General features: G+C 44.5%; 2 protein-coding genes across 9 annotated transcripts in view; one reads left to right on the top strand and one right to left on the bottom strand.

Annotated features, from left to right (window-relative positions):
* Positions 1-10,451, bottom strand: part of TRAK2 (trafficking kinesin protein 2) — a 70,574-nt gene extending 60,123 nt beyond the window's left edge. For all 3 annotated transcript variants that reach the window (XM_032799431.2, XM_032799432.2, XM_032799434.2), the window contains exon 1: positions 10,292-10,451. The gene's annotated coding sequence lies outside the window, so the exon portion shown is untranslated. The remainder of the gene's footprint in view (positions 1-10,291) is intronic.
* Positions 10,452-10,562: 111 nt separating this feature from the next.
* STRADB (STE20 related adaptor beta) overlaps positions 10,563-26,805 on the top strand; it is a 30,135-nt gene continuing 13,892 nt past the window's right edge. For 2 of the 6 annotated variants that reach the window (XM_032799463.2, XM_032799459.2), the window contains exons 1-4: positions 10,645-10,746; positions 16,824-16,921; positions 20,915-20,970; positions 21,880-21,960. In XM_032799463.2, coding sequence (XP_032655354.1) covers positions 20,959-20,970; positions 21,880-21,960 — 93 coding nt within the window. In that variant the 5' untranslated portion in view covers positions 10,645-10,746; positions 16,824-16,921; positions 20,915-20,958. Of the gene's footprint in view, positions 10,747-10,836; positions 10,998-16,823; positions 16,922-17,251; positions 17,363-20,914; positions 20,971-21,863; positions 21,961-26,805 lie in introns of those variants that run through there. The other 4 variants (XM_075070003.1, XM_032799460.2, XM_032799461.2 and 1 more) reach the window with 4 other exon arrangements.

Here is a 26,805-nt window from a genome sequence, read left to right as displayed (position 1 = left end):
GAGCTTGAGCACTCCTGAATTTTGAGGTGTTCAAACCTGAAAGGTGGGTGCTGTGTGTGTGGGGGGGATGGGGCCAGGGATGAGGGGTTTGGGTGCAGGAGGGGGTGCAGGCTCTGGGGGGGGGGGGGGGGGGGGGTTGTGGGCTCCGGGCTCCACAGGGGAGCACGGCAGCATGTATGCAGCAACGTGTCTGGTGCTGTGTGGAGCCAGACACGCTGGTCTGAGTGGCATGGTAAGGGGGTTGGAGAAGGGGTAGGGAGATCTGGCGGGGGCAGTCAAGGGACAGGGAGCAGGGGGGTTGAATGGGGTGGAGCTTCGGGGGGGGCAGTCAGGAGACAGGCAGCGGTTGGATAGGCATGGGAGTCCCAGGGGTTTGTCAGGGGACAGGTAGGGGGTGGGGTCCTGGGGGGAAGTTGAGGGGGTGTCTCAGGAGGGGGCAGTTGAGGATAAGGAGAAGGGAGGCTTAGACAGGGGTTGGGGTCCCAAGGGACTGTTAGGGGCAGGGGTCCCAGGAGGGGGGCAATCAGGGGACAAGGAGCAGTGACGCTTAGATAGGAGGTGGGGTCCTGGGGGGCAGTTAGAGGCAAGGGTCCCGGGAGGGGGTTATCAGGGGACAGAGAGCTGGGGGGGAGTTGGATGGGTTGAGGTTTCTGTGGGGGGCAGTCAGAGGGAATGGATAGTGGCAGGTGGGGCTACCCTCCCTCCCCGTGGAGTGTCCTGTTTTTTGAATGTTAAAATATGGTCTCCCTACCATTCTCCACTCACAGAACGCTGCCACATGAGGTCCCCCTCCTTCCTTTCCAGTTGGTAGTGACCAAGGGAATACTGGGAAATATAGTTCTTTCCTTGCTCCAGGGTTGGCTCTATAGGCAGGGAGCTAACCAAGGAACTACAACTCCCAGAGCCCCCTGTTGGTTCTCAGCTCCCAGGCTGCCGCCCCTGCAAGTGGGCTGCCCCAAGCAGGTGCTTGCTTTGCTGCTGCCTAGAGCCGCCCCAAGCTTTGGACTTACTAACAACATTTCTTTCCGGGAATATGAAAGTATTTCCTAATATTTGAGTTGGGGGTTTTGAAGTTTCATGTCCCAGAGAAGTAGAAGGAACAGAGGTACAATTAAGCAGCAGTAACCTTAAATCCTTCTTAAAAGTTTTTAGTAAGAAAATGTTGTTTTAAAAAGTAAAATGTGATTATAAAACAATCAAAATTGGTGGGGGTATCTGGAGAAGGTTTTGTGTGTGAAACTATTTTTGACTTGTTTTTGTTTTGTAATTTGACATATGCCTGTAATTGAAGGACCAGAGTCTGACTATATAAACAAAGATGTTTTCTCAAGTGTTATCACCTATTCAACCACAAAAATGAAAAAGTAAGGATTTTAGGGGACAATCCTGTGAACACTCATACACATGTAATAACTTTACTCATATGGAGTACTTCAACTGAAGTCCCAGAGACTATGAGATCAATGGGACTATGCAAGTGCATGAAGTTAAGCAGGAATGTAAATATTTGCAGGATCATGAAAGGAACAGCAGGCAGTGACAAACAACTCAGTCTGTTCACTTGTCTCAGCTGAATAAGTGCAAGACTACATCTAACTACATCTAATTGCAGAACATTTCGAAGACTTAAAACCATTAGACATGACCAGGGGCTTGTCTACACAGGAAAGCTGACTAGAATAGCTATTTCAGAATAAACTACTCCACAACAGCTGCCTGTGTGAATACTTTACACTGAAATAAAAGTGATTTTATTCCAAAATAATTCTTCTACCTTATTGTGCCCCCACAATAAAAGTCATTTATTTATTCTAGAATAGAGTCTTCATATGGGAGCTAGTGCAGAATAGCTTATTCTGCAATGGTTAATCTGATCATTTTCCCAGTGTAGACAAGCCCTTACACACTGAATGCAAGACTACCAGTTCTCTGGATTTAAAGTGCAAAGCAACTGGGAATGAAACATAACCATACGTATGTCTCCCCCAAGTGCCACCATTTCAAGAATAATTAGTTTAATGACAGTCATTAATACCCACTGTGATGCTGGCAGGCCAGCTGCTAGCTCTTCACCAGGCTGCAGGCATTATCTAAGAACTCAGAGCTGGAGACCAGAACAGGTCACTTGTATGTTATTTTGAGCAAAACTAAATATTAGTCTTATACGAATATATGAATGTATTAAGAAAATATGTAAGTTATGCTTTATACCTTTGAAAATGTTTGCTCTAAACTTGTGAACTCAGGGATGGGAATCATTCCCACTGTCCATCCAGAAGGACTATCAAAATCAAATGGGCCACAAAGGACCACTGCAATACGAAGGATTGGTTAATGGCTCTATCACACCCCTGGAGGAGTATGTGCAGAAGGCCTCATCCCATTTCTCTGAATGCTAGAAAAGGGACATAAAAATAGCTGATGTGAAAATTTTCCATCTTTTTGGCTGTCTGAACTCTGAAGGGCCAGAGATTCTAAATTGGAGCCAGAGATCCCTACAGGGTGCTTCTTGAGTTTGCCCGGAAAGACACTTTGAATTGAGAGATCACTACAACTCTGTCACTCCTAGGATTTAGATGGCAACAATTTGGTGTAGATGTTTGCTTGCTCTAACCTATAAATAACTCGTATTCCTTTTTCCTAGTTAATAAACCTTTTGATGGTTTGTTACAGGGTGAGCTGCAGCCATTGTCTTTGGTGTAAAATCTAGGGCATCAATTGATCTGGGGTAAGTGACTGGTGTCTTGAGATTAGAAGCAACCTGAATGTGGGGTGATTTTTGGTTTATGTGAGCATTTATCATGAAGTCCAGTTTGTCTGGTTGGCAAGATAGGCTGGAAAGTCTAAGGGAACTCTCTGGACCTCCATGTTAAGACTGTTATAGTGATCTACAAGAACAACAAGGAGTCCGGTGGCACCTTAAAGACTAACAGATTTATTTGGACATAAGCTTTCATGAGTAAAAACCCACTTCTTCAGATGGTTTTTACCCACGAAAGCTTATGCCCAGATAAATCTGTTAGTCTTTAAGGTGCCACCCGACTCTTTGTTTTTGTGGAGACAGACTAACACGGCTACCCCCTGATGCTTATATAGTGATCTAGGACAGTGGGGGCTGCGGGAAGTGGCGCAGGCCAAGGGATGTGCTGGTCACCCTTCCCGCAGCCCCCACTGGCCTGGAGCAGCGAACCACGGCCAGTGGGAGCCATGATTGGCCGAACCTGCAGACGCGGCAGGTAAACAAACCGGCCTGGCTTGCCAAGGGCTTTCCCTGAACAAGCGGCGGCCCTAGTTTGAGAACCACTGATCTAGGAGTTCTCATTTGTTACTGACTTGGTGGAAACTAATTATAGAACAGATCACCAGTTTGGGGTGTCCACCCTGTTTTTGAAAGTCTGCCCTCAAGTAGACTCTCACAGTCATGAGCCACTCCAGAGAGCATGACACTCATGACAGCTTGAAAGTTTTAATTACAAAACAGATTTAGTAAATTAAATTGGTAGATTCTAGGCAAATTAAATTAGCTAACTTTTATCTAAGAATTTTTACTTAAAGCAAAGACACATTTCAGATATTTAAATCAAAGAATTTGATGCTCTTCACACACTACAATGACAGTACAGCAAAAATACAGGAGAAACACGCTGAAAAAAGGAATATGCTGAGGTAACTGAATAACAGTATTTAAAACAGGAGAAAGCAGAGTTTCTGTACAAAACCATGGCAAAACAAACAGTTCTTATTTTAAATCCATCTACAACAACTTCTGCAAAGTAACCATGTCATGATTATTAGTTCCCAAATCTTTTCTGCACGTACATAACATTAATAACAAATACATCACCATTTTGGCAATGTGGGTTTTCTTTTCCTTCTACTTTTACCAAAAGCATCCAGTGAGGCCTGGACCTTTATTTCAGAGTACAAGAAAATTTCATGAAACCAATACTTAGGTTAGGGAGCAAAGCAGGGAGAGCCTGCAATGAAATTCTGATGTCTCCGTTCTAAATTCCTGACTCTTTGGGAAACAAAAGGCCCTTAGGTACATGTCTGAGTGGCTCCAGGGAAAGTCAGCAAGTGGTGTCTTCATGTCCTTTTACTACAAACAGGGTATGTCATTTCTTAGAAATGGACTGAGTTCTCTGAGTGAATTCGTGTCAGAAAATAAATATTTTAGCAATGATTAGTGGGGAATCATGGAACAATATAAGCAGCTGTTTCCTTTTATTCTTGGAGGACACAAGCAAGAGATTGGATTTCCCAAAATAGTAACCCAAATGTGTTGTATTATTATCAACAGTTTTCATCAATATTTTATATTGCTGTTTTTACATAAAGATCTTTAGGATAAAATATTCTTACAATATTAAGAGTCTTACTGTACAAGTTTGTTTCACTGCAACACTTAAAATGAGCATGTTGTATTCAGTTTTGTTGAGCATTTAGGGTCACTGACAGATAGCTAGTAAAACACAATCTGGAAATACTTATCAGTCAAGAGATTGATTTCTTAATATACCTAAAACAGTGCATGACATCAAGATTACAAACAAAGCAAGTAACTTTTTTTCCCTTCAACTCAGAAACAGTAGCTAAGTTACTTTCATCTGATGCCATTATGTTTTTTAATATATATATATATATATATATATATATACATATATATATATAATATATATAATATATATTTATTTGTTTAATACATCTCTATAGATTTTCAATCACTGTATTTGTAGGTCTTCAGAAATTCTACAATGTGATATTTTTAAGTAGTTTGAGAATTTTAGTTCAACACTCAAAAATAAACAAATTCTGCACTACTGTATTTTAAAACAAATTTAGCACTATTAAAAGGCTCCAATAAATAATAACCTTGCTCACTATTATTGAATCGCCAGCCTCAAAATGAGTATAGCCACTATTTTAAGTAATAGAAAGGTTTTGCTGTCAATTCTATAATAATCTCTGTGGAAATGAACAATACTTGTCGGTGAATCACATATTCCTAGGCTTCCTCCAGGGACAGGACACAGCAGAAAGGCTATTCCTCCCCCAGAGCTCTTCTCTTACGGAAAAAGCAAATTACTGTCACGAAAAGTTGTGCTGCATAAGAACTTTAGTTATATAAAGCCAAGGCCTTAGAAATACCTAACAGAGATTAGATAAACTAGGCAACGCAGATATAAAAATATTATGGCAGCATCACCTCATACAGGGGAATCAATACATCAAGCAACGGGAGATAGATTATTTCATATTTACTTCAACAATTTATATGAACAGGCATCTATTCAACGCCCTACCACCCCTGCCATAAATTAAAAGAACAAATTAATTTGATCTGTGACCAATATAAGTGGACTACTCACATGTCACTCTCTATATGTCTATTCAAGGAAACAAAGAAATCCAAGAGACAAGACCCTATTGAAGTGTGTATAAAAAGAAGGGAGGAGGAGGGAGGAGACAAGCTAATTACAAATGATGTTAAATGATGTATTTCAGAAAAAACAGTAACACGACTAGCCACTAGGTTTACTGCTCACTCCACACAACTCCCCTAAAACACAGAGTATATTTTCCAATAAACAGTTTCTGTTTCTTTTGTAATGTTGTTATATGAATAGTATTAACAGGATTGCATTTGTAACTGGGTGACATCAGCTACTGGTAGCAACAGGACTGGAAGAAAAAAAAAAAAATCAATTATCCTTGAATTGTATAATCTGGTTCATTCTATGTAGAGCCAGTGGTAATGATCCTCAATAAAGAGTTAAATGGTTCAATTTAACCCAAAGCACAGAAAGTTGAGGGCTTTATGTAGAAACAAAAGTTTAAGAATTTTGTTTCTAGAACAGGATCTGTAGATGTGAAACCATAAATAAAATAAAAGTTGTTCTTTATATAGCACCTTTCATCTGAGGCTTTCAAAATGGGTTACGATCATTGACCAATATTGACAACATGCCTATGAGCTGGATATATTTAAAATACCTCTTTAGAGAATACTGCAACAAGAGCAGCTACTTCAAATACAAATTTTTTTTTAGATTCAGCTTTAAATAAATTATGCTCATATAAAAGCATCACAACAATAATCACATTTACAACACATTTACAATATACAAGTAAGTTAACTCTGCCAGCCAGCAGCCTTAGATAAATAAATATAAACAATAATCTACTGGCTGAGATAAATTATTATTTGCATTACTGTGGTACCTAGGATAAAAGTGGGAAAAAATCCAAACAAGTCATTCAACCCTAATGTATAGCCAGTAACATACCCTTAACTTTACCCCACAAATGGTTTTGCAGCATTTCTGAAGGTAATCAAATTCAAGGTATTTTCAAAGGGTGTTTTTTTTCCATCCAAAGTCCCATGAGTCACTCAGTAACGCACAGGTGTTCTATGAAAAATCCTCTTGTCAGAATTGGTCAAAAATACTTCCGAAATCAAGACAAAAGAACAATGTGTATTTGACTCCATATAATTGAGGCCTGATTTCAAGAAAAGATTAAAAGTTGCATTCAAAGTGTAATTTTAACAAAGAATCATTTGAAACAGACTAGGTAATTCATGAAAAACAGGGTTTCTAATAGAAATTCTTACGGTATCGCTGTTAATGCCATAATACAACTTTGCAGTGAAGAAGACTGTTGCAAAACTTGGTGAAGTCTGAATCTCTTTTGCACCAGATCTGCACACGAGCAGAGCCACAACAGAATTTAAAACAGCTTTATTTTCCATCAGTAAATATGTAATCTCTAATCATAATATGATTGAAAGGTACTCTGAATGCATGAATGAACTCTTGATTAGGAGCTTAAAGTCATGCCATCTGGCATGTTTGCAGCTACCACTAAAATTTACAACGAAGCATAGCATTTGACTGAAAGTATTACAAGAATTTGAGCATTCTTAATATACATATTATATATGATGGCAGAGAATACTTCCATGGGTTCCTATAGAATTTTCTTTTATTAAAACAAAGCTCATACTTCAGAGGCTGAAATGCTTGTAATAACTAATAGCTGAATGTTCAAGCTGCTGCATGGGTGCAATTTGTAAAGTTGCCTGTAAAAAAGCCAAAAATGGCTGAGAACTTAAAAAATTGATAGTAGCAGACCACGAAATCCAGAGATGATTCAACCTGGTGATATTCTGAATACATAAAATAAAAAAAAAAAATAATTGGAGATATACCTATCCCCTAGAACTGGAAGGGACCTTGAAAGGTCATTGAGTCCAGCCCCCTGCCTTCACTAGCAGGACCAAGTACTGATTTTTGCCCCAGATCCCTAAGTGGCCCCCTCAAGGACTGAACTCACAACCTTGGGTTTAGCTGGCCAATGCTCAAACCACTGACTTATCCCTCCTCCAAAACTGGGTAATTATCTCAGTGATAACCGAACTTGTTGATAATCTAAACAAAAGGCGCTCTGAAGCATACTTGAAGCTGTTTTCATTGCTTCCCACTGGCCTAACATAATTTAAAGCCTTGACCCACATTACACTTTTCTAGGGAATCTCCCAAGAAGCAGTAGCAACAGTGGGAGCCTTAGTGTAGATAGGACACTTGCATTTTTACACTGCGTTATCTAGTACAGGGTCAGCAACCTTTCAGAAGTGGTGTGCTGAGTTTTCATTTATACACTCTAATTTAAGGCTTCGCGTGCCAGTAATACATTTTAATGTTTTTTAAAAGGTCTCTCTATAAGTCTATATATTATATAACCAAACTACCATTATATGTAAAGTAAACAAGGTTTTCAAAATGTTTCAGAAGCTTTATTTAAAATTAAATTAAAATAAAGATCTTATCAATTTAGTGTGATGCTAAATTGATGCATCTTGTTTTTCCTTGCTGAGTTTTCCAATGTCTGGCAGGTATTTGGATACTTTAAGCTGTACACAGGCTTCTGAGTGATCAGTTGTTAACTGGCTGGCAGGAGGTCAACGGCTGGAACCCCAGATCAGCAGCTGAGGTGAGTGGAGCTGGTGGCTGCTAGAGCAGAGCAGGGCCGGAGGCCTGCACCCTGTCTGGCAGGGGGCCTTCACTGGAACTCCAACCAGAAGCAAGGTGAGTGGAACCGGTGGCGGGACCCTGGCTGGCAAGGGGCCAGCAGCGGGAACCCCAGAGCGGCGGTGTGGTGAGGGTGTCAGCACGCCCCCACTCTGGGGTTTTGGCTGCTGGCTCCTGCCAGCTGAGGTCTCAGCCTGCTGTCAGCCTGGAGTTCCTTCACCCAGGCCAGCAGCGGGCACTGAGTGGGACCGGCAGTGGGACTGCGGCTGGCAGGAGCCGGCGGTGGAAACCCATAGGTTGCTGACTCCTGATCTAGTACTATCCTGAGCAGGATTATAGGATATGGTGATAAAAATGTAGGTACCTTGCCTACATATAAAACACAACGTTGTAATTACACCAATGGTAGTGGACAATTTTCCCCCACAAAAGGATGGCAATAGAGTAGACACTGCATCAGAGGGTAAGCAATAATTTTCCCCAACCCATGTAGCAAATCAACAACAGAAGCAAAAACAAAATTCAGTCTCATGCTCTAGGCTACTCAGTTGTATTCCCTCTGAAACAAAGTGTAAAATAAAGCAAACCTGACCTAATTAATTTCTTTCAGCAAGTGCCAAGAATAAAACATTCTATTGAGAAAAATCTACCAAGAATCTGTAAACTGAATCAGCTTTGACAGTATAGCCACAATAAGAGGCCACATTACTGCATTAAGAACAGGAGTACTTGTGGCACCTTATACACATACAGAGAACATGAAAAGGTGGGAGTTGTCCTACCAACTTTAAGAGGCTAATTAATTAAGAGAAAAAACTTTTGTAGTGATAATCAAGATAGCCCATTACAGACAGTTTGACAAGAGGTCTGAGAATACTTAACATGAGGAAATAGATTTAATGCGTGTAATGGCTCAGCCATTACCAGTCTCTATTAAGGCCTAAGTTGATGGTGTCTAATTTGCATATTAATTCAAGTTCAGCAGTTTCTCATTGTAGTCTGTTTCTGAAGCTTTTCTGTTGCAAAATTGCCACCTTTAAGTCTGTTACTGAGTAGCCAGAGAGGTTGAAGTGTTCTACTGGTTTTTGAATGTTATGTTTCCTGATGTCAGATTTGTATCCATTTATTCTTTTGTGTAGAGACTACCCGGTTTGGCCAAAGTATAATGTAAACCATGAGCCATTACACATATTAGCCTCCCACCTTTTCATGTTCTCTGTATGTGTATATATATCTCCTCACTATATGTTCCATTTTATGCATCCAATGAAGTGGGCTGTAGCCCATGAAAGGTTATGCTCAAATAAATTTGTTAGTCTCTAAGGTGCCACAAGTACTCCTGTTCTTTTTGCGGATACAGACTAACACGGCTGCTGCTCTAAAACCTGGCATTAGTTATTATTCAGAAAATAATAAATAATTACTAATTAATGCACCTTAGCCATACTTATCTGTTAATACGTTAGCAATCTGCATTTTGAATCATCAACAGAGGAAAGGAAAAGGTGTTAAAAAACTCTAGGAGTAACTACTCCTTCCCATACACACACACACCTCTTGGAAGCCCTACTTGAGACCATTAAGAGAACAGGTTTATGAAATGCTTCTTTCAATTTAGTACAACTCTTCCTCCCTCCTCCACAAATGGGAAGGGAATCTCATTGCTCCCTGTACCATATCTGTCCCAGCAATCATACTTCCATAGCAGGGCTGGAGAACACTCATCCTTGAGCCTGCAGGGATTTATCCCAGTCACACAACTGAGGATTCATTTCATGGGTGTCACTCAGAAAAGAAACAGGCCCATTGTTTTCAGTTAACAAGGACGTGATTGTGGATAAAAGGGGACCAGGAGGAGGAACGTGACTGGATGGGGAGTGGAGATGACTGGGGGTTGGGGTGAAAGGGGGGTGGGTTTGAAAGACCAGGGAGAGGGACATGACTGGGTTACAGGTGGAGGTGACCAGAAGCTGGGTGGAGCTGACTGGGGGCAGCAGGGGGATTGAGGGGACGGGGGGGGGGGGGGGGGGGGGGGAGAATGAAGGGGGGAAGGACGAGGGGGCGAGATAGAGGAGACGGGGAGAGCTGAAGAACTGAGCGCAGGAGGGGGCTGAAGGACCGGGGGGTGAAGGGCGGGGTCAGGAGACCGTTGGCCAGAGGGCGGGCGGGCGGGCGAGATGGAGGGGGCTGAAGGACCGGGGCAGGGATCACGGTGAACGGGGGGATCATGGGGAGCGATGACCAGCCCGGGCCGCTCTTACCCCCTCCGGGGCGGGGTTCGCTCCTTGCCGGCGCTTCCGGCCGCCTCCGCTAGCCAGACAACAGCCTCGGCCGCTCTCCGGGAGCAGAGGTCGCGACCCGCGGGCCACCAGAGAGAAAGAAAGAAGGTGATGACCGCTCCTTTGCGTCATAACATAGCGACCGAACGGCCAACCCGGGGCCTACAAATCCCGGCATGCAACGGGCGAGGCTCGCGATGGAGACTACGACTCCCAGCGCGCGCTTGAGGCCGCGTGGCTGCATGGGGCTCGTAGTCTCGCCCGGGAGCCGCCGCTCAGCGCTGGACTCGGCTGGGGCGGGGCTCAAAGTTTGAGGCTGTCGCCGAGCGGAGGGAGCAGAGGGGTTGTGGCTCCGTGCTGGCCCGGGCCACGAGGCCGTTACGCTGGCAGCGGGGGAGGGGCTGGTGGGCCCCCTCCGCGGCCCCGGCCGCGCTGAGGTGAGAGGAGGAGGGAGTTACGGGGGCGCGGTGAGAAGGGGCAGTAGGGAGCTGTACTCCGGGCGGGGCCTGGCTGTGGCGGTCCTGAGGCCAGCATCGACTATGCTCTAGTGGGTGAGGGAGTGGGTGGTGCTGGGTCCGCGAGGGGGGTGGGAGCGACCAGCTGTCCTGATAAAATCGAGACTGTCCCGATATTTAACCCTTTGTCCCGATGAGTGTATGATCAGGACCCCAATTGTCCTGATATTCAGGTAAGGAGGTGAGTGAGAGGGAGGCACTGACTCCGTGGGTGCTCTGGGACAGCCAAGCTCCCCCCTCGCCCCCAAGTGCACTGTGTCCATGCTCCTCTCCCTGAGCTTCTGCTGCCTAACAGCTGTTTGGTGGCCATAGCCTTTCTGGGAGGGAGGAGCAGGGATGCAGTGCTCAGGGGAGGAGGTGCAGAAAAGGCAAGGCAGGGGGTAGGGACTTAGGGGGAAAGGAGTGGAATGGGGGTGGGGCAAGGGCAGTATAGGGGCGAGAGGTGGGCAGAGGGGATGAGCACCTACCAGCCAGAAGGGAAGTCAGCACCATAGGGCAAGTGGCGAGCCAGTGATAGGCACGGAGGTGAGTGGCCGGCCAGTAGGGGGGTGGGAGGAGGCAAGTGGTGGGTGGGGAACTGCAGAGGGATACAACAAACCAGCCTCGGGCCAGGGGATGAGGAAGGGCATGGTGGCAGGGGGGGCCAAGTGGGGAGGATGTGGGACCTGGGGCAGAGTGGGGCGGAGTCTGGGAGGAGTGGAGTTGGACTGTTGGCAGGGCTGACAGCACCTCAATGTGTCCTTATATTTTACTGGTGTGATCTGGTTGCCCTAATGGGGTTGGGGGGGAGTAGTGGGACGGGCTGTGCCAGGTCCACTGGGTAGGTGGGTGGGGGAGTAGCGGGACAGGCAGTGCTGGGTCCGCTGGTGTGTGGGAGTGGCCAGATAGGGTGGGGCAGTGCCAGGTCTGTTGCGAGGACGGGGGGAGTGGTTAGCGGGCAGTGCCTAGTAAGTAGGGCTTTAAACTAGGTTCACCAAGGGATGGTGACTTGACCCCGGAGGTAAGTGGGGAATTGGGATACCGGAAGGAAATGCAAGGAGGAGGGTGCCACAGCGGAGGTCTCCTGATTGATACTGAGAAAGTAGGGCAATCTTAGGAGCTTATACACAAACGCAAGAAGCCTGGGAAATAAGCAGAAAGAATTGAAGTTCTGGCACAGTCAAGGAACAGTCAAGTGATTGGAATAACAGAGACTTGGTGGGGTAATACACATGACTGTGGCACTGTCATGGATGGGTATAAACTGCTCAGGAAGGACAGGTGGAGGAGTTGCACTGCATGTAAGGGAGCAGCATGATTACTCAAAGCTCCAGTATGAAACTGGAGAAAAGCCTGTTGAGAGTCTTTGGGTTAAGTTTAGAGGCGAGAGCAAGAGGGGTGATGTCATGGTGGGCATCTGCTATAGACAGCCAGACCAGGGGAATGAGGTTGATGAGGCTTTCTTCGGACAACTAACAGAAGTTTCCAGATCACAGGCCCAGGTTCTCATGGGGGACGTCAATCACCTTGACATCTGCTGGGAGAGCAATACAGCAGTGCACAGACAATCCAGGAAGTTTTTGGAGAGAGTTGGGGTCAACTTCCTGGTGAAAGTGCTGGAGGAACCAACTAGGTGCCATTCTCCTCTTGACCTGCTGCTCACAAACAGGGAAGAATTGGTAGGGGAAGTAGAACAGGGTGGCAACCTGGGCAGCAGCTTGATCAAGGTTGGGAAGCACTGGATGGTCAAGATCAAGATCCTTACAAAAGGAAAATAAGAGAGCAGCAGAATACAGACCCTGGACTTCAGAAAAGCAGACTGACTCCCTCAGGGAATTGATGGGCAGGATCCCCTGGGAGGCTAATATGAGGGGGAAAGGAGTCTAGGAGAGCTGGCTGTATTTTAAAGAAGCCATATTGATGGTGCAGGAACAAACCATCCCGATGTGCAGAAAGAATAGCAAATATGGCAGATGACCAGCTTATAGACTCATAGACTCGTAGGTCAGAAGGGACCAATATGATCATCTAGTCTGACCTCCTGCACAAAGCAGGCCACAGAATCCTACCCATCCACTTTTATAACAACCCCTAACCCATGACTGAGTTATTGAAGTCCTCAAAATTGTGGTTTGAAGACCTCAAGCTGCACAGACTCCTCCAGCAAGTGACCCATGCCCCACGCTGCCTAGGAAGTCGAAAAACCTCCAGGGCCCCTGCCAATCTGCCCTGGAGGAAAATTCCTTCCTGACATGTGGAAAAAGCTGAAGTACTCAATGCTTTTTTTGCCTCAGTCTTCACAGACAAGGTCAGCTCCCAGACTGCTGCACTGGGCAGCACAGTATGGGGAGGAGGTGAGCAGCCCTCAGTGGTGAAAGAACAGGTTAAGGACTATTTAGAAAAGCTGGACATGCACAAGTCCATGGGTCCAGATCTAATGCATCTGAGGGTGCTGAGGAGTTGGCTGATGTGATTGCAGAGCATTGGCCATTATCTTTGAAAACTCATGGTGATCGGGGGAGGTCCTGGATGATTGGAAAAAGGCAAATATAGTGCCATCTTTAAAAAAGGGAAGAAGAGATCCAGGGAACTACAGACAGTCAGCCTCACCTCAGTCCCTGGAAAAATCATGGAGCAGGTCCTCAAGGAATCCATTTTGAAGCACTTGGAGGAGAGGAAGGTGATCAGGAACAGTCAACATGGATTCACCAAGGGCAAGTCATGCCTGACCAACCTGATTGCCTTCTATGATGAGATAACTGGCTCTGTGGATATGGGGAAAAGTGGTGGATGTGATATACCTTGACTTTAGCAAAGCTTTTGATACAGTCTCCCACAGTATTCTTGCCAGCAAGTTAAAAAGTATGGATTGGATGAATGGACTATAAGGTGGATAGAAAGCTGGCTAGATTGTCGGGCTCAATGGGTAGTGATCAATGGCTCAATGTCTAGTTGGCAGCCAGTATCAAGCAGAGTGCCCAGGGGTCGGTCCTGGGGCTGGTTTTGTTCACATCTTCATTAATGATCTGGATGATGGATGGATTGCACCCTCAGCAAGTTTGCAGATGACACTAAGCTGGGGGAGAGGTAGATACACTGGAGGGTAGGGATAGGGTCCAGAGTGACCTAGACAAATTGGAGGATTGGGCCAAAAGAAATCTGATGAGGTTCAACAAGGACAAGTGCAGAGTCCTGCACTTAGGATGGAAGAATCCCATGCACTGCTACAGGCTGGGGACCGACTGGCTAAGCAGCAGTTCTGCAGAAAAGGACCTGGGGATTACAGTGGGAGAAGCTGGATATAAGTCAACAGTGTGCCCTTGTTGCCAAGAAGGCTAATTGCATATTGGGCTGTATTAGTAGGAGCACTGGTAGCAGATTGAGAGAAGTGATTATTTCTCTTTATTCAGCACTGGTGACACCACATCTGGAGTACTGTCCAGTTTTGGGCCCCCCACTACAGAAAGGATATGGACAAATTGAAAAGAGTCCAGTGGAGGGCAATGAAAATGATTAGGGGTCTGGGGCACATGACTTATGAGGAGAGGCTGAAGGAACTGGGTTTATTTAGTCTGCAGAAGAGAGGAGTGAGGGGGGATTTGATAGCAACCTTCAACTACCTGAAACGGGGTTCCAGAGAAGATGGAGCGAGGCTGTTCTCAGTGGAGGCAGATGACAGAACAAGAAGCAATGGTCTCAAACTGCAGTGGGGGAGGTCTAGGTTAGTTTTTCCTAATATCCATTTCACTAGCAAGGTAGTGAAGCACTGGAATGGGTTATCTAGGGAGGTGGTGGAATCTCCATCCTTAGAGGTTTTTAAGGCTGGGCTTGACAAAGCCCTGGCTGGGATGATTTAGTTGGGATTAGTCCTACTTTGAGCAGGGGGTTGGACTAGATGATCTCCTGAGGTCTCTTCCAACCCTAATCTTCTATAATTAATCTCTCTCTAAGTGGTCTTGGTACCACTAGATGGGACAGAGCACCACACCCAGGAGTTGTGTGGGTTACACAAGCGCTGCCACCTCTCCCAGCGTATAGTCAGAGATTAGGGGCCTACTTTTCAGAGGTGCCAAGGACCCACAACATGAGCTGGAGTTGTGCGTGGTGGGTCAGCATCTTTGAGAATCAGGCCCAGGTGACTTGCCTAAACTCCCAGCGGAAATCTGTGACAGAACACTAAAACTCAGATTTCCCACGCAGGGTTTCATGGTTAAGGCAATCCTTCTTCCAGACTTCAGCTACATCGGTCACAGTTTAATTAGCTGAGTTCAAGAGAAAATGAGAGTCTATCATATGTGCTTATACAAAACTTCCTGGCTGTTTGGGTTTGGAGGGGTTTGTGTAAGCATGTTAGCAGTGCTGTCTTTCACAAATTGTCCCACCATTTGGCCAGGCTAAATTTAATAAAGTTTCTTGAAGTAATAAATTCATGGAATTCTAAATGTTTGTTTATTTATTTATTGTTGTTCACATCTGGAGTCCTTAAACTGTGCTGAGTAAAATCCTATGTCTATTTTTTATTATACTTAACTATGCATTGCAGGCACTTGTGTACACTCAGTCTGTACGTGGTAACTTCAGGAGTTTGCCTAGAGGAAGGCCAGAAGTTTGTGACATAAACAGAAAGAGCAATGCTTTCCCTTCTAGCAAGGAACAGACGTACCCAGGTAGAAGGGTGGGGGTAGACAACAAAACAATTTTGCATTTCTCATTAATCATCTTATGTCAAAATATCTTGCCAAGTGAATTTAAATAGACAAAGATAACAGAAACAAAGCAGCAATCAGTTTGAAATACCCTGGCTTGCTTGGCCAAAGGAACGTTTTGGGTTTCCCTCCTCACTGTTGCCTATAAAATCATCCTACACTCAGTATCACTACTGCTTTAAAGTTTGGAATTAAGATGCAGTAGCAAAAATAAAACTGGCTTATGTTTTAAAATTTGGGAGTATGCTATAGTCTCTAATTATATCCTCTCACTGAATTTCAGTTTAGGTTGCCCTGCCAGAAAGTGCATCTCTAATTCAGTGTAATTTTTATTCAAGTCAGTGGAGTTTCATTGGGTATAAACTTGGCCCAGTGTGCTTTGAAAAGAAATATTAATGTGAATCACTAAGTACAGCCCTCTGTCAATGATACTGTTGCTGAGGAAACTGATAAATGGGGTTTAGCAATGGCAACTGGAAGATGATCCTCCTTTAAGATGCTTCATGGGAGTAGACCTCTTACATGAGCTCTGATACGTCACATCACAGAGGTTTGGTTCTTATTTAAAAAACAAAACAAACCCCCTCAAACTAGTATAACTGAGGACTATTGATATCATCCTAAATGTCAAAATAATCAATGAGCTATAGCCCACTGTTGTTGGTAATAATGGGTTACAATAGGCTGTGCACATTCAGAGCCTGTACAGGTACTGGGTTTCCCAAAGGCATCCTCTTAGATGGAGATTTCACTTAATCACTCCCTTTACATGTGAAACCTGGGAGAAGTGTGTTAATCCATTTGCTTACCCTCCTGTACAATCCACAGGTTTAAAACAACAAAGGCTAGATAGCAAAACAAAGAGAGAGAGAGATTTGGAAAGGGGGTGCTGGAATGGAGGAGCCAGGGCCCCATCACTTTTAAAAGTGGGAGGGCTATGCCACTGTTTGGGTGCCAGTGCTGCCCCCCCCCCTCCTTTTAGGAAGCATCTACTACTCTTGCTTGGAAATATAGACTATAGTGACATGATCCACAAAGTATTCCTGAACAGAGGAAAATGCTGATAATTATAAAAGTGCAAAAAGAATTAATAGGAAGATATTCCTTACATAGCTTTACCTACTTGGCAAACTTGGATTATAGGTAGACATGTTAACTTTGTACTTTTATTGTGTCTCTGTTAATAAACTTAAACAATTAAGGTAGGTCCTAATGACTATATTTCACAAATTCATTCTCCTATTGTGGTTTCATGTTGCAAACTACAGAGTTTATTTCTGATAGAACAGAATAGCATATATTTTTCCCAACTAGGAGAGGAAAGATGATCCAGGGGTTAGTATGCTGGTCTGGGATTTGGGAGATGTGGATTCAACTCCCTGCTCTGCCACAGATTTCTTGTGTGACCTTGGGTAAGTCACTTAGTTTCTCTCCCTACCTCCATTCCTCATTTATAAAATGGGATAATAGTACTTAGCTACCTCCACGAGGATGTTGAGGATGAACATATTAAAGATAATGAGATGCTCAGATACTATGGTAATGGGGGCCAAATAAGTACCTTAAAATTTGACCAAATTAAATATGATATATAATAAAAACAAAGACCCTGAGAACTGAGTAGTTAGCTGATATATTTTGTGTTTCTTCAACACTTTTACTAATGGTGGGTTGCTTTGCTAAGGGTTATTCCTGCATACGATTAAAACACAATCATGTCGGTAATATTATTTTATTTCAAGCCTGACAACCAAGGAGAACAAAACAAACTGCGAAGAGTTACAAAGGATCTCACAAAACTGGATGATTAGACAACAAAATGGCAGAAGAAATTCAGTGTTGATAACTGCAAAGTAATGCATATTGGAAAACAATCTCAACTAGATGTACAAATGATGGGTCTAAACTAGCTATTACCCCTCAGAAAAGAAATTTTGGAGTCACTGTATAGTTCTCTGAAAACATCTGCTTAGTGTGCAGCAGCAGTCAAAAAAAATTAACACAATGTCAGGAACCAATAGGGAAGGGATAGATAAGACAGAAAATATCATAATACCACTAAATAAATCTATAGTACACCCACACTTTGAATATGGTGTGCAGTTCTGGTTGCCCCATCTCAGAAAAGATATATTAGAATTGAAAAAAGTATAGAGAAGAACAACAAAAATGATTAAAGGTATGGAACAGCTTCCATGTGAAGAGAGATTAAAAAGACGAGGACTGTTCAGCTTGGAAAAGAGACAACAAAGGGGATATGAGAGAGGTCTAAAGATCATGAATGGTGTGGTGAAAGTGAATAGGGAAGTGTTATTTACCCCTTCATATAACAAAAGAACCTGGGGTCAGCCAATGAAATTAAGAGGCAGCAGGTTTACAGCAAACAAGGAGGTACTTCTTCACACAATACACAGTTGATCAGTGGAACTTGTTGCTGGGGGATGTTGCGAAGGCCAAAAGTATAACTGGGTTCAAAAAAGAATTAGATAAGTTCATGGAGGATAGGTCTATCAATCAAGGGACTGACTCTGTGGATGCTCCAGAGCTAGAGCACCCACATAAAAAAGTTAGCAGGTGCTTAGCACCTACTGGCAGGCAGCTCTGCTCCCTCCCCTTGCACTCCTGCCCGTCAGCTCCCCCACTGATCAACTCCTCCCTCTCCTTCCCAGCACCTCCTGCATACTGCGATCAGCTGTTTCATGGCATACAGGAGGTGCCAGGAGAGGGAGGAGCAAGGACAGGGCAAGCTCAGGGGAGGGAGCAGAACTGGGTGGGAAGGAGAGGGGCCTTGGGAGAAGGGGTGGGGCAGTGCATGCAGTGGAGGCGGGAAGGGATGGGGTGGGGGCAGGGCCTTGGGCAGAGTGGGAGGGGTTGAGCACAGTAGTGTAGTGTAGTTAGCGGGGGAGTCGGGCAGCGGCCGCTCTCACACTGAGCACAAGTGGCGCCTGTTCAATTTCTTGGCGTCTTTTTAATTTTTACTCACCAGACGGTGCTCCGGGTCTTCGGCAGCACTTCAGCGGTGGGTCCTTCACTCGCTCCGGGTGTGTTCGGTGGAACTGAAGAACCCACTGCTGAAGACCTGGAGCACCACCCCGTGAGTAAAAGCGCCGCAGCGGGTGGCACCTTTTTTGGTGATCGCTCCCCCTGTTCATTCCACCTGGCTACGCCACTGGTTGAGCACCCCTGGGCCCATAGGAAGCCGGCTCCTATGCCATCAATGGCTATTAGCCAAGATGGTCAGGGATGCAACCCCATGTTCTGGGTGTCCCTAAACTTCTGACTGCCAGAAGCTGGGATTGGATGACATGGGGATGGATCATTTCATAATTGCCCTGTTCTGTTCATTCCCTCTGAAGCATTTGGCACTGGATACTGGGCTAGAAGGACCATTGGTCTGACTTCGTAGGGCCATTAATTTGTTCTTAAGGTCAAGGAGAAAATGTATAAATCTCTCTTAGAGCAAAGGGTTGGTCAAAGGAAGACAAACAAACTACAGCAGATGATCCATCCTAAAAAAAACGGGCGGGAGGAGGAGCAGCTCTTGAGCTTGGAGTAGGGAACAAAATTAGGATCACAGTAGTGAGAATGGGGATATGTCAAAGATGCACTCCATCATGCATGATTCCAAATGTTCTTTATTAATTTCAACTTGGCCAAGAGGAATCTGTAGAAATAATTACCATGTAGATGATAAAATAGTGGCATCTCACTGTAAGTGTTTCTGGAAAAATTAGAGGATTTACCAAAAAATCCTCATGTGTTTCAAGGATACTCACGATTATTTCTTTGATGCCTTTTTGAAAATCTCTCCTTGGATCTGATCTTATGATGTAAATTCAAGAGCCAATGTTTGGTGGTTAGTAATAATTTGGGGGCGGGGGGAAATGAGCTGGTAACTAGTAATTAGATTATGATCTTTCAAGCAATCTCCACCTGATTTTTAAAAAAAATATTTGTTTAGGACATTTTAACAGGTTTACAAATCCATGTCAAGTAAGTATCAGGGACAACACAATAATTATAACAGTGAGCTTTAGTTTAGAGAAACATACAGTAATAGATAATCAACAGCTCTCACTATTCAATGGGGTGTTACACACTACAGAATGAGCATCTTTATACTACCCATGACATGCTGTTTCTCTGTACCCAATTATTACACATCAAAATGGAACTACATATTCTAGTAGGCCAATAGTCAGCAACTTGGCTAAGAATAACAGAAAGGTAGAAAAATAACATTTGCTAAAGTCATTCTACTAGTCCCACTGTGCAATTCATCAACTTGAATAGGTTTCAGCTGGAGGTGGTATAATTGTACTTCTCTCTTTTCATGTTTTCAGATTTTTCAAAGAACTCCAATAGCCTAATTTTTTTTCTGGGCATGAGAGTTGGTGGTGAATGCTAAATTTCCTTTTAAATTATGATGTCATTTAACCTGAAGTAGGAGTACAGTGAAGTGATTGTATACCTGCCTGGGATGCCTTTTTTTCTAACTGGGTCTAACAGCAGTTTTGTCCTCTCCGTTAACTTCTGAAATGCAGTTTTGCTTGCTTTTCTTGAGTGCAAAGTCCGCTGTCCATAGCTGGAACTTGATTAGCACAGCTGTGCTGCTTTCTACTGGAATAACAATGTGGTTTTCTTCCCTACACACTGTCAATGATCCATGAATCCATTCCTTCTATTTCAGCCTCTGTTCTTGTAGTTAATTTGTAGATAATCAATCTACCTGTTCAAAGAATGACTCCAAATACATGAGTTAGAAGGGGGGAACTGCTTATAAGAAAAGGTTGCCTATATGATACAAATGAGTATGTCTGACCAGTGCCATTATAAACTGTTTAAGACTAGTGTCCAGAAACTTCGGTGAGAGTAAGCAAGTCACTTGCATTCATACTATAAGCTTTCACCATTATGTACTTACTGACAGAATTACTAGCAGAGGAGGATGCTTTGGTGACACTTCTGTAAAATGTTGGACTTCCCGTAGTTTGTGACTAAGAGGAAAGACTGACATGTAGATATTAGGATTTTGTTGCAATATTGGGTCATGGGTTGACATAAGAACAACTATGCTCCGTCAGACCAATGGTCTATTTAGTCCAGTATCCTGTCTTCTGACAGTGCCCAATGCCAGATGCCCCAGAGGGAATGAACAGAACAGGTAATCCTCAAGTGAGCCATCCCCTGTTGCCCATTCCCAGCATCTGGCAAACAGGATAGGAACGCTTCTAATAGCCATTGATGGACCTATCCTTCATGAACTTATCTAGTTTTTTTTTGAACCCTGTTATAGTCTTGGTCTTCACAACATCCTCTGGCAAAGAGTACCCCAGGTTGACTGTGCGTTGTGTGACTAAATACTTCCTTTTTTCAGTGATATTACTGTAATATTTTATTTTTAGGATAAATGGGTGTGCATGACCTTTCCCTGAACTAAAGCAGTTCCATGTCTTGTTTGGTAAGTATACATTTAATATGGCTTATTTTATGTCATAGTTTTTGACAGTTGCACCTTGTAATTCAATCATATGTCATGAAATAAAACTTCTGGTGAAATTTCTTGCTATTTGCTGAGGGAAAACTCCATTCAAGGGATTCTAGCAGTAAACAATAACAAATTCCTAATGTAGATGCTAGCAATGGGTTCAGGAGAGTGTGAGTTTCTCTTCTAGCACCACAGAATAGTTCAGAGAGCTGATTAGAGTGTTGGTGCTCACTCTTATTAGAATGGGGCTCATTAACATTAAAATTAAGAAAAACCTTAAACAGCTTTGGAATTTTATACAATGTATTTCTCCACTCTGAAAGGTAGGTCCTAGAAGAAGAAAAAAATGTCATGGAAGAGGGCAATTTCATTGGGCCCTTAAGTGCTACTGTTCTCAGGGGGACTCTTCCACCTCTCTGTTCCTGGTTTACTTATGTCAAGAGACTATCTGACACAGTGGTCCCAAACTGTGGGGCATGGAAGAACATTGGGAGGTTGTGGCGGGGCCCAGGCCAGCCCTCTCGCGGAGCGGGGAGGGAGTGCCACACAGCCTCGATCTGCCCCGGCTCTGCTCCTGGCCCCGACTGCAGCCACAGCTGCTGCTCTGGCTCCAAGTGGGGCCCTGCCCTGGCACTCCACCGTGGCTCTGGCCCCTCTCCCAACCCCAGCTCCTGGGGGCAGGGAAAACCAAGTGAGAGAGGTCAGCATCAGCAAAAAAGTTCGGGGATCCTGCACTAAAATGATATGCACAAAGATTCTTTTTGATGAGGTCCTGGATAACTGGAACATGGCTTTGGGTAACATCTCCCACCCCGTAATACTCTATTGATTACAGTACGTCCATTGCAGTTCACTTAGTGATACAGTATTATGTATTTCAAGGATTGTTCCTGTATTCTGCGGACAACAGTTGAATCAATCAGACAAGAAAAGCAATCAGAAAATAGTATCCATCAGTACTTGGTAAGAAGAAATCCAAATTTATTTAAGAGTTAACCTGCAAAATTAAATGGAAAAAATGTAAGGCTGAGAAATATCAAGCACTGTACATCAGGAATTTCCAAAGATTAAGCTTACTATTGCAATGTTAACTTGGTAAGGGTTGTGGGTAGAATATGTAGTATTTTCTAGTCAAATTTTTCTTACATCTAAAGCTGCATGCATTACTTTTCAATCTGTACTAGAAAAATTCTGAACGGACAATGTCGCCAAATCTCATACTGTGATAGGAAAAAAAACAGTTACTCACCTTCTCGTAACTGTTGGTCTTCGAAATGTGTTCTTCGTGTCCATTCCAATCAGGTGTGTACGCGCATATGTGCATGGTAGCCAGAAGATTTTCCCATAGCAGCATTTGTCAGGTCGGTCTGGGCACCCCTTGGAGTCGCACCTTTATGGCACTCAATATAGAGCCCTGCCAACCCGCCACCCCCTCAGTTCCTTCTTGTTGTCTACTCCAACAGAAGGGTGTGAGGATGGGTATTGGAATGGATATGAACAACACATCTCAAAGAACAACAGTTATGAGAATGTGAGTAACTTTTTTCTTCGAGTGTTCATGTCCATTCCAATCAGGTGACTCACAAGCCCATGTTCAGGAGGTGGGCTCAGAGTTGTCCACTGATTGGAGCACCACTCTTCCAAAAACTGCATAGTCTCTGGCCTGCTGGGTGATCGCATAGTGCGTGGTGAAAGTGTGTATGGAGGATCACGTCACTGCTTTGCAGGTTTTCTCGGTGGGATCCTGCACCAGGAATGTCATTGAAGAGGCCTGAGCGATGGTGGAGTGCGCAATGATTGAAGGAGCAGGCACCCCTGCCAGGTTGTAGCACTCCCGGATGCAGGATGTGATCCACAACAAAATCCATTGAGAAGAGACAGGAAGACCTTTCATTCCATCCACCACTGTCAAGAATAACTGCACCGAGTTTTGTCTGTTTTCTCGCAAAAGAGAGCTGAACCCTCAAATGGGAGGTCCTGAATAATCTGTTAGACCTCATATGGCAGGCCCAAGACTTGGAACCAGGAGCCCCTTCTCAGGGCTATGCCCAGAGCCATCACATGGGTAGCTGCAATCTGACCGTGGAATAGACCTTTCTCCTGTAAAGGTTGAGTCCTTTTGGCCTCCAGATTCTTCGGGGAGGGTCCCTGGAAGCCCTGGCGTTCACGTTGGTTGACAGCATCAACAACGAGATAATCGGGTGGGGGATGGATATACAAATGCTCCTAGCCCCTGGATGGCACAGAGTAGTGTCTTTTGTTGCACTTAGCCTTAGGGGGCAATGCGGCTGGGGTCTGCCACAAAGTTTTTGTGGTGTCAGAGATGGCTTTTGTAAGAGGCAGGGCAATATGTGCAGGTCTGGAGTGGGTAAGGATGTCTACCATTGGATCTGTGTCCTCCACTACCTCCTCCACCTGAATACCCAGGCCCTGGGTAACCCGCCACAGCTATTGCTGTAGAACCCTGCTGACTTCCAGGGCTGGGGCTGTAGCCATGCCCGCCAGCGCCTCGTCTGGTGAGGACAAGGAAAAGACCCCCATAAGGGATGACTGCTCCCTTCCTTCCACACCCAAGGGGTCCTGCAGCACCTGGATTTCTTGGGCCAGTGCCGACCCGGATGGTATCGTACCCCTCGGTGTCAGGACTGCATACACTGACACCGGTGATGCCGATGCCGAGGCCATCATTGACACCAGAATTGCAGTCGGTGCCAGGGCCGTTGTCAGTGTTGGAGATGTCAGAACTGAAACAACTGGGGCCAATGCAGGCTGCGCCAGAGGCATTGGGATGGTTGCGTCAGGTGGCAGTGAGGCTAACCTGATTCTGCCGATGGTGCTGGAGGGGCTACAAACGTGGCCAAGGCCACCAACGTTGCCCTGGAATGTGACTCTTGGATCCGACCTTGTCTTTGATGAAAAGCCCAGGGAGTCCAAAAAGGGCCATTGGGCCGGGGGCTACCATTGTGCCCGTCTGCTCCTACTCCTACGGGACTTATAGGAGTCAGACTCCACGGTGTCTGAAAAAGAGGACCACGAAGGAGCATTATTTCCAGGAGCTGACTGTTTGTGCCAAGGGCTCGGGGACCGGCACAGCTGGGTATGTTCCGGTGCTTGGGAGTGGCGCGTCAGGGTTGAGATCTAGAGGGCATCATGGCGGGCTTTCCCCTTGAAGGTGCATAGGGAATGACCAGTGCTGGCGACCTGTCCCATCTAGGAGGGGAGAACTGTGCCGTGAGATGGAGCAGTTCTTGGGCTGCTTCGAATGCCTCCGGAGTCCAAGGGAGTTGTAGCTCCCAGCTCAGCCTCGGCGAATGAGGAGGGTCCAGACTCAACCGCCCCTCCATGCGGGCAGAAGTCGACACGACTGTCACCAGTGGTGGAGCGGAAATAGCGTGGCCCAACTTGGGTCTCACAACGGCTGGCTCCTTAGGACTAGTCGGGGAAAAACGACCTGTCACGGGCCTCCTCTTCTTCTGCAGCACTGGCGATTGAGAACGGTGCCTGCGTGCTGCATGTGAGCCACGAATGGAGCTAGGATGGTGCACTGAGTCCTTGTCCTTACTCAGCCCCGGTGCTCATGCTGACGGTGCCGGAGCACTCTGCACTGAGGAAGTGGAACTCGGCAGCGTCTGTCGACCCAGGGTCGGACTGGGGTTGGAGTGCAGCCAGGGCCTCTCAGAGGTCCAGGGAAGCCCAGGCCACTTCCAGCTTTTGAGTCCCCTAGTCATAATAAAATAAAAAATGATGACACATGAAAACAAAATAAGGCACCAAAAAAAGACATAATTTGAATATTATTTTATTTAACAAATGCTTTTCTAGCCTTTTTCTGTGCAAATGCACTAATTATTGAGGAAAAATCTAGCTTTCGTGCAATGTCACAGTTGATATTAAGCATGGCGAGCCCATTCAAATGCTCTTGTCCCATAGTTGAACTGTGATAGTTCTTTACCTGCTTCAACACGTTGAAGGTGCGTTCACCTGAAGCCACTGATGCAAGCAAACTGACAAAAATACACAATGCGATTGTGATATTAGGAAACACCTCAGAGAGTCCAAATTCGAGTATTTCTTGAAGCAATTCCTTTGGCTTGCAATCCACTTTAAAGTTCATGGAATATATTCATTTGAGGAAGATGACCTTGTCACTGAGATCTTTTGAGATTTCTTTGTTGTACTGTTGCTGAAATTGTTCAGCTGAAGAAAGTAGATCTTCGTTACTCAGTCTATTGAACTGTCAAAGAAACCCCCAAAGGGTACAAATTAGTCGCAGTGACTCAAATCGACGTGCAAGACCTGATTGAATAGAGTCAATGATGACAAGGAAGACATTGACCCTATAATGCTGCTTGGCATCGGATTCAGTAGGTAAGTTGCGATTGGTGGAGTACTCAGATGAAATGCCAATATTCTGTGCCACTAATTTGGACTCAGTCAGGGTCGCATCCCATTGTTCACAAATTTGTTGAATGTCATTGATAAGACTTTTAATGTTATCCCTTTCAACATCAAGTGTAGCATTGCATGCTTCAATTACCAGATTAGTTTGGTGGATCATTGTAAATAGCTTCATCCACAAAGATGACATCAGAATGCTTTCAAATTTGGACATGTGTTTCTGAACAGACTGAAGTTCAGTTTGAGCCTGTGTAGTGAGATTGAGAGATTCAAGCTCATTTAAAGCCTTTCTCACCAAATTCAAACGCTGCGCAACTGGATGAACACCATCAGTCCATGCAGACCATCTAGTTTTGGACATTCCATGCAATGAAACAGGAAGATATTGCTTCAGAGTTTCCCACCTTTGTGGACTGCTACTGAAGAGATTGTACATTTGCTGAATAGTTTCAAAGTAAGTAATTGCTTCCTTGCCTGATTCAGCACAGTCAGCTACAGCAGAGTCAACACCTACAAGGTTTAGTGTGTGATTTCCACAGCTGGAGAAAATACAGTTTGAATTATGCTCAAGCAGAACTGCTTCTACACCTTTGTACTTCCCAGCCATATTAGATCCATTGTCATAGGCTTGACCAATGCAGACTTGAAAATCTAACTTAAAACCTTCTAGAATTGCTAGTACTTGAGCTGCAATTTCTTTTCCAGTTTTTCTTTTGAAATTATCAAACAAAATAAACCTTTCTTCAATTGAAAATTTTGAGCTGTCTACAATCTTAACATATCGAATAACCATAGTAGTCTGTTCCTTGTGAGAAGAATCTGGAGTGGCATCAATAATGATTGAAAAATACTCGGCATTTCAAATCTCATCAAGAATCATTGTTTGTACGAATGACTCATATAGCTCAATAAACTTGTTCTGTATGTGTGTGGAGAGATCATGGACTTACACGTGGTTTTGACTCTCGCAATTCTCAAACACATTTAACATGCTCTGATAAAAGTGGGTTACGTTTGCTGAGGAGCTCAACTATGCCTGGAAAGTTTCCATTTGCACGATCACCAATACGTTGACTGGAATCAATCCCTGCTCAGAAAGAAAAAGGATGATATTCAGGATGCGCTCGAGAAGTTTTTTCCAGTTATTAGTTTCTGTAGAGAGTTTAGTCAAGAGTAAATTCTCAACAGAATTTTCAGCTGATGCTGCCCTACTGGCTGATTTCCATTCAACACAGTTTTCTTTGTGTGATGGTATTCAGTCTTTCAACTTCCTCCAACGTCTGTTGATGCTCCATCCTGATTGATCAAAGAGAACTGATGCATTTTCAGTGCTTTTGTTCAAAATGAAGCAGGGTGCACAGTACAGAGATTGTTTCTCTGTACTCCAGCGTAACCAGTCTCTTATGCAGG

Source organism: Chelonoidis abingdonii, chromosome 10 (genome assembly GCF_003597395.2).
Source record: "Chelonoidis abingdonii isolate Lonesome George chromosome 10, CheloAbing_2.0, whole genome shotgun sequence".
Lineage (NCBI taxonomy): Eukaryota > Metazoa > Chordata > Testudines > Testudinidae > Chelonoidis > Chelonoidis abingdonii.
Note: the sequence above shows the minus strand (reverse complement) of the source record. Positions and strands in the feature narration are given on the sequence as shown.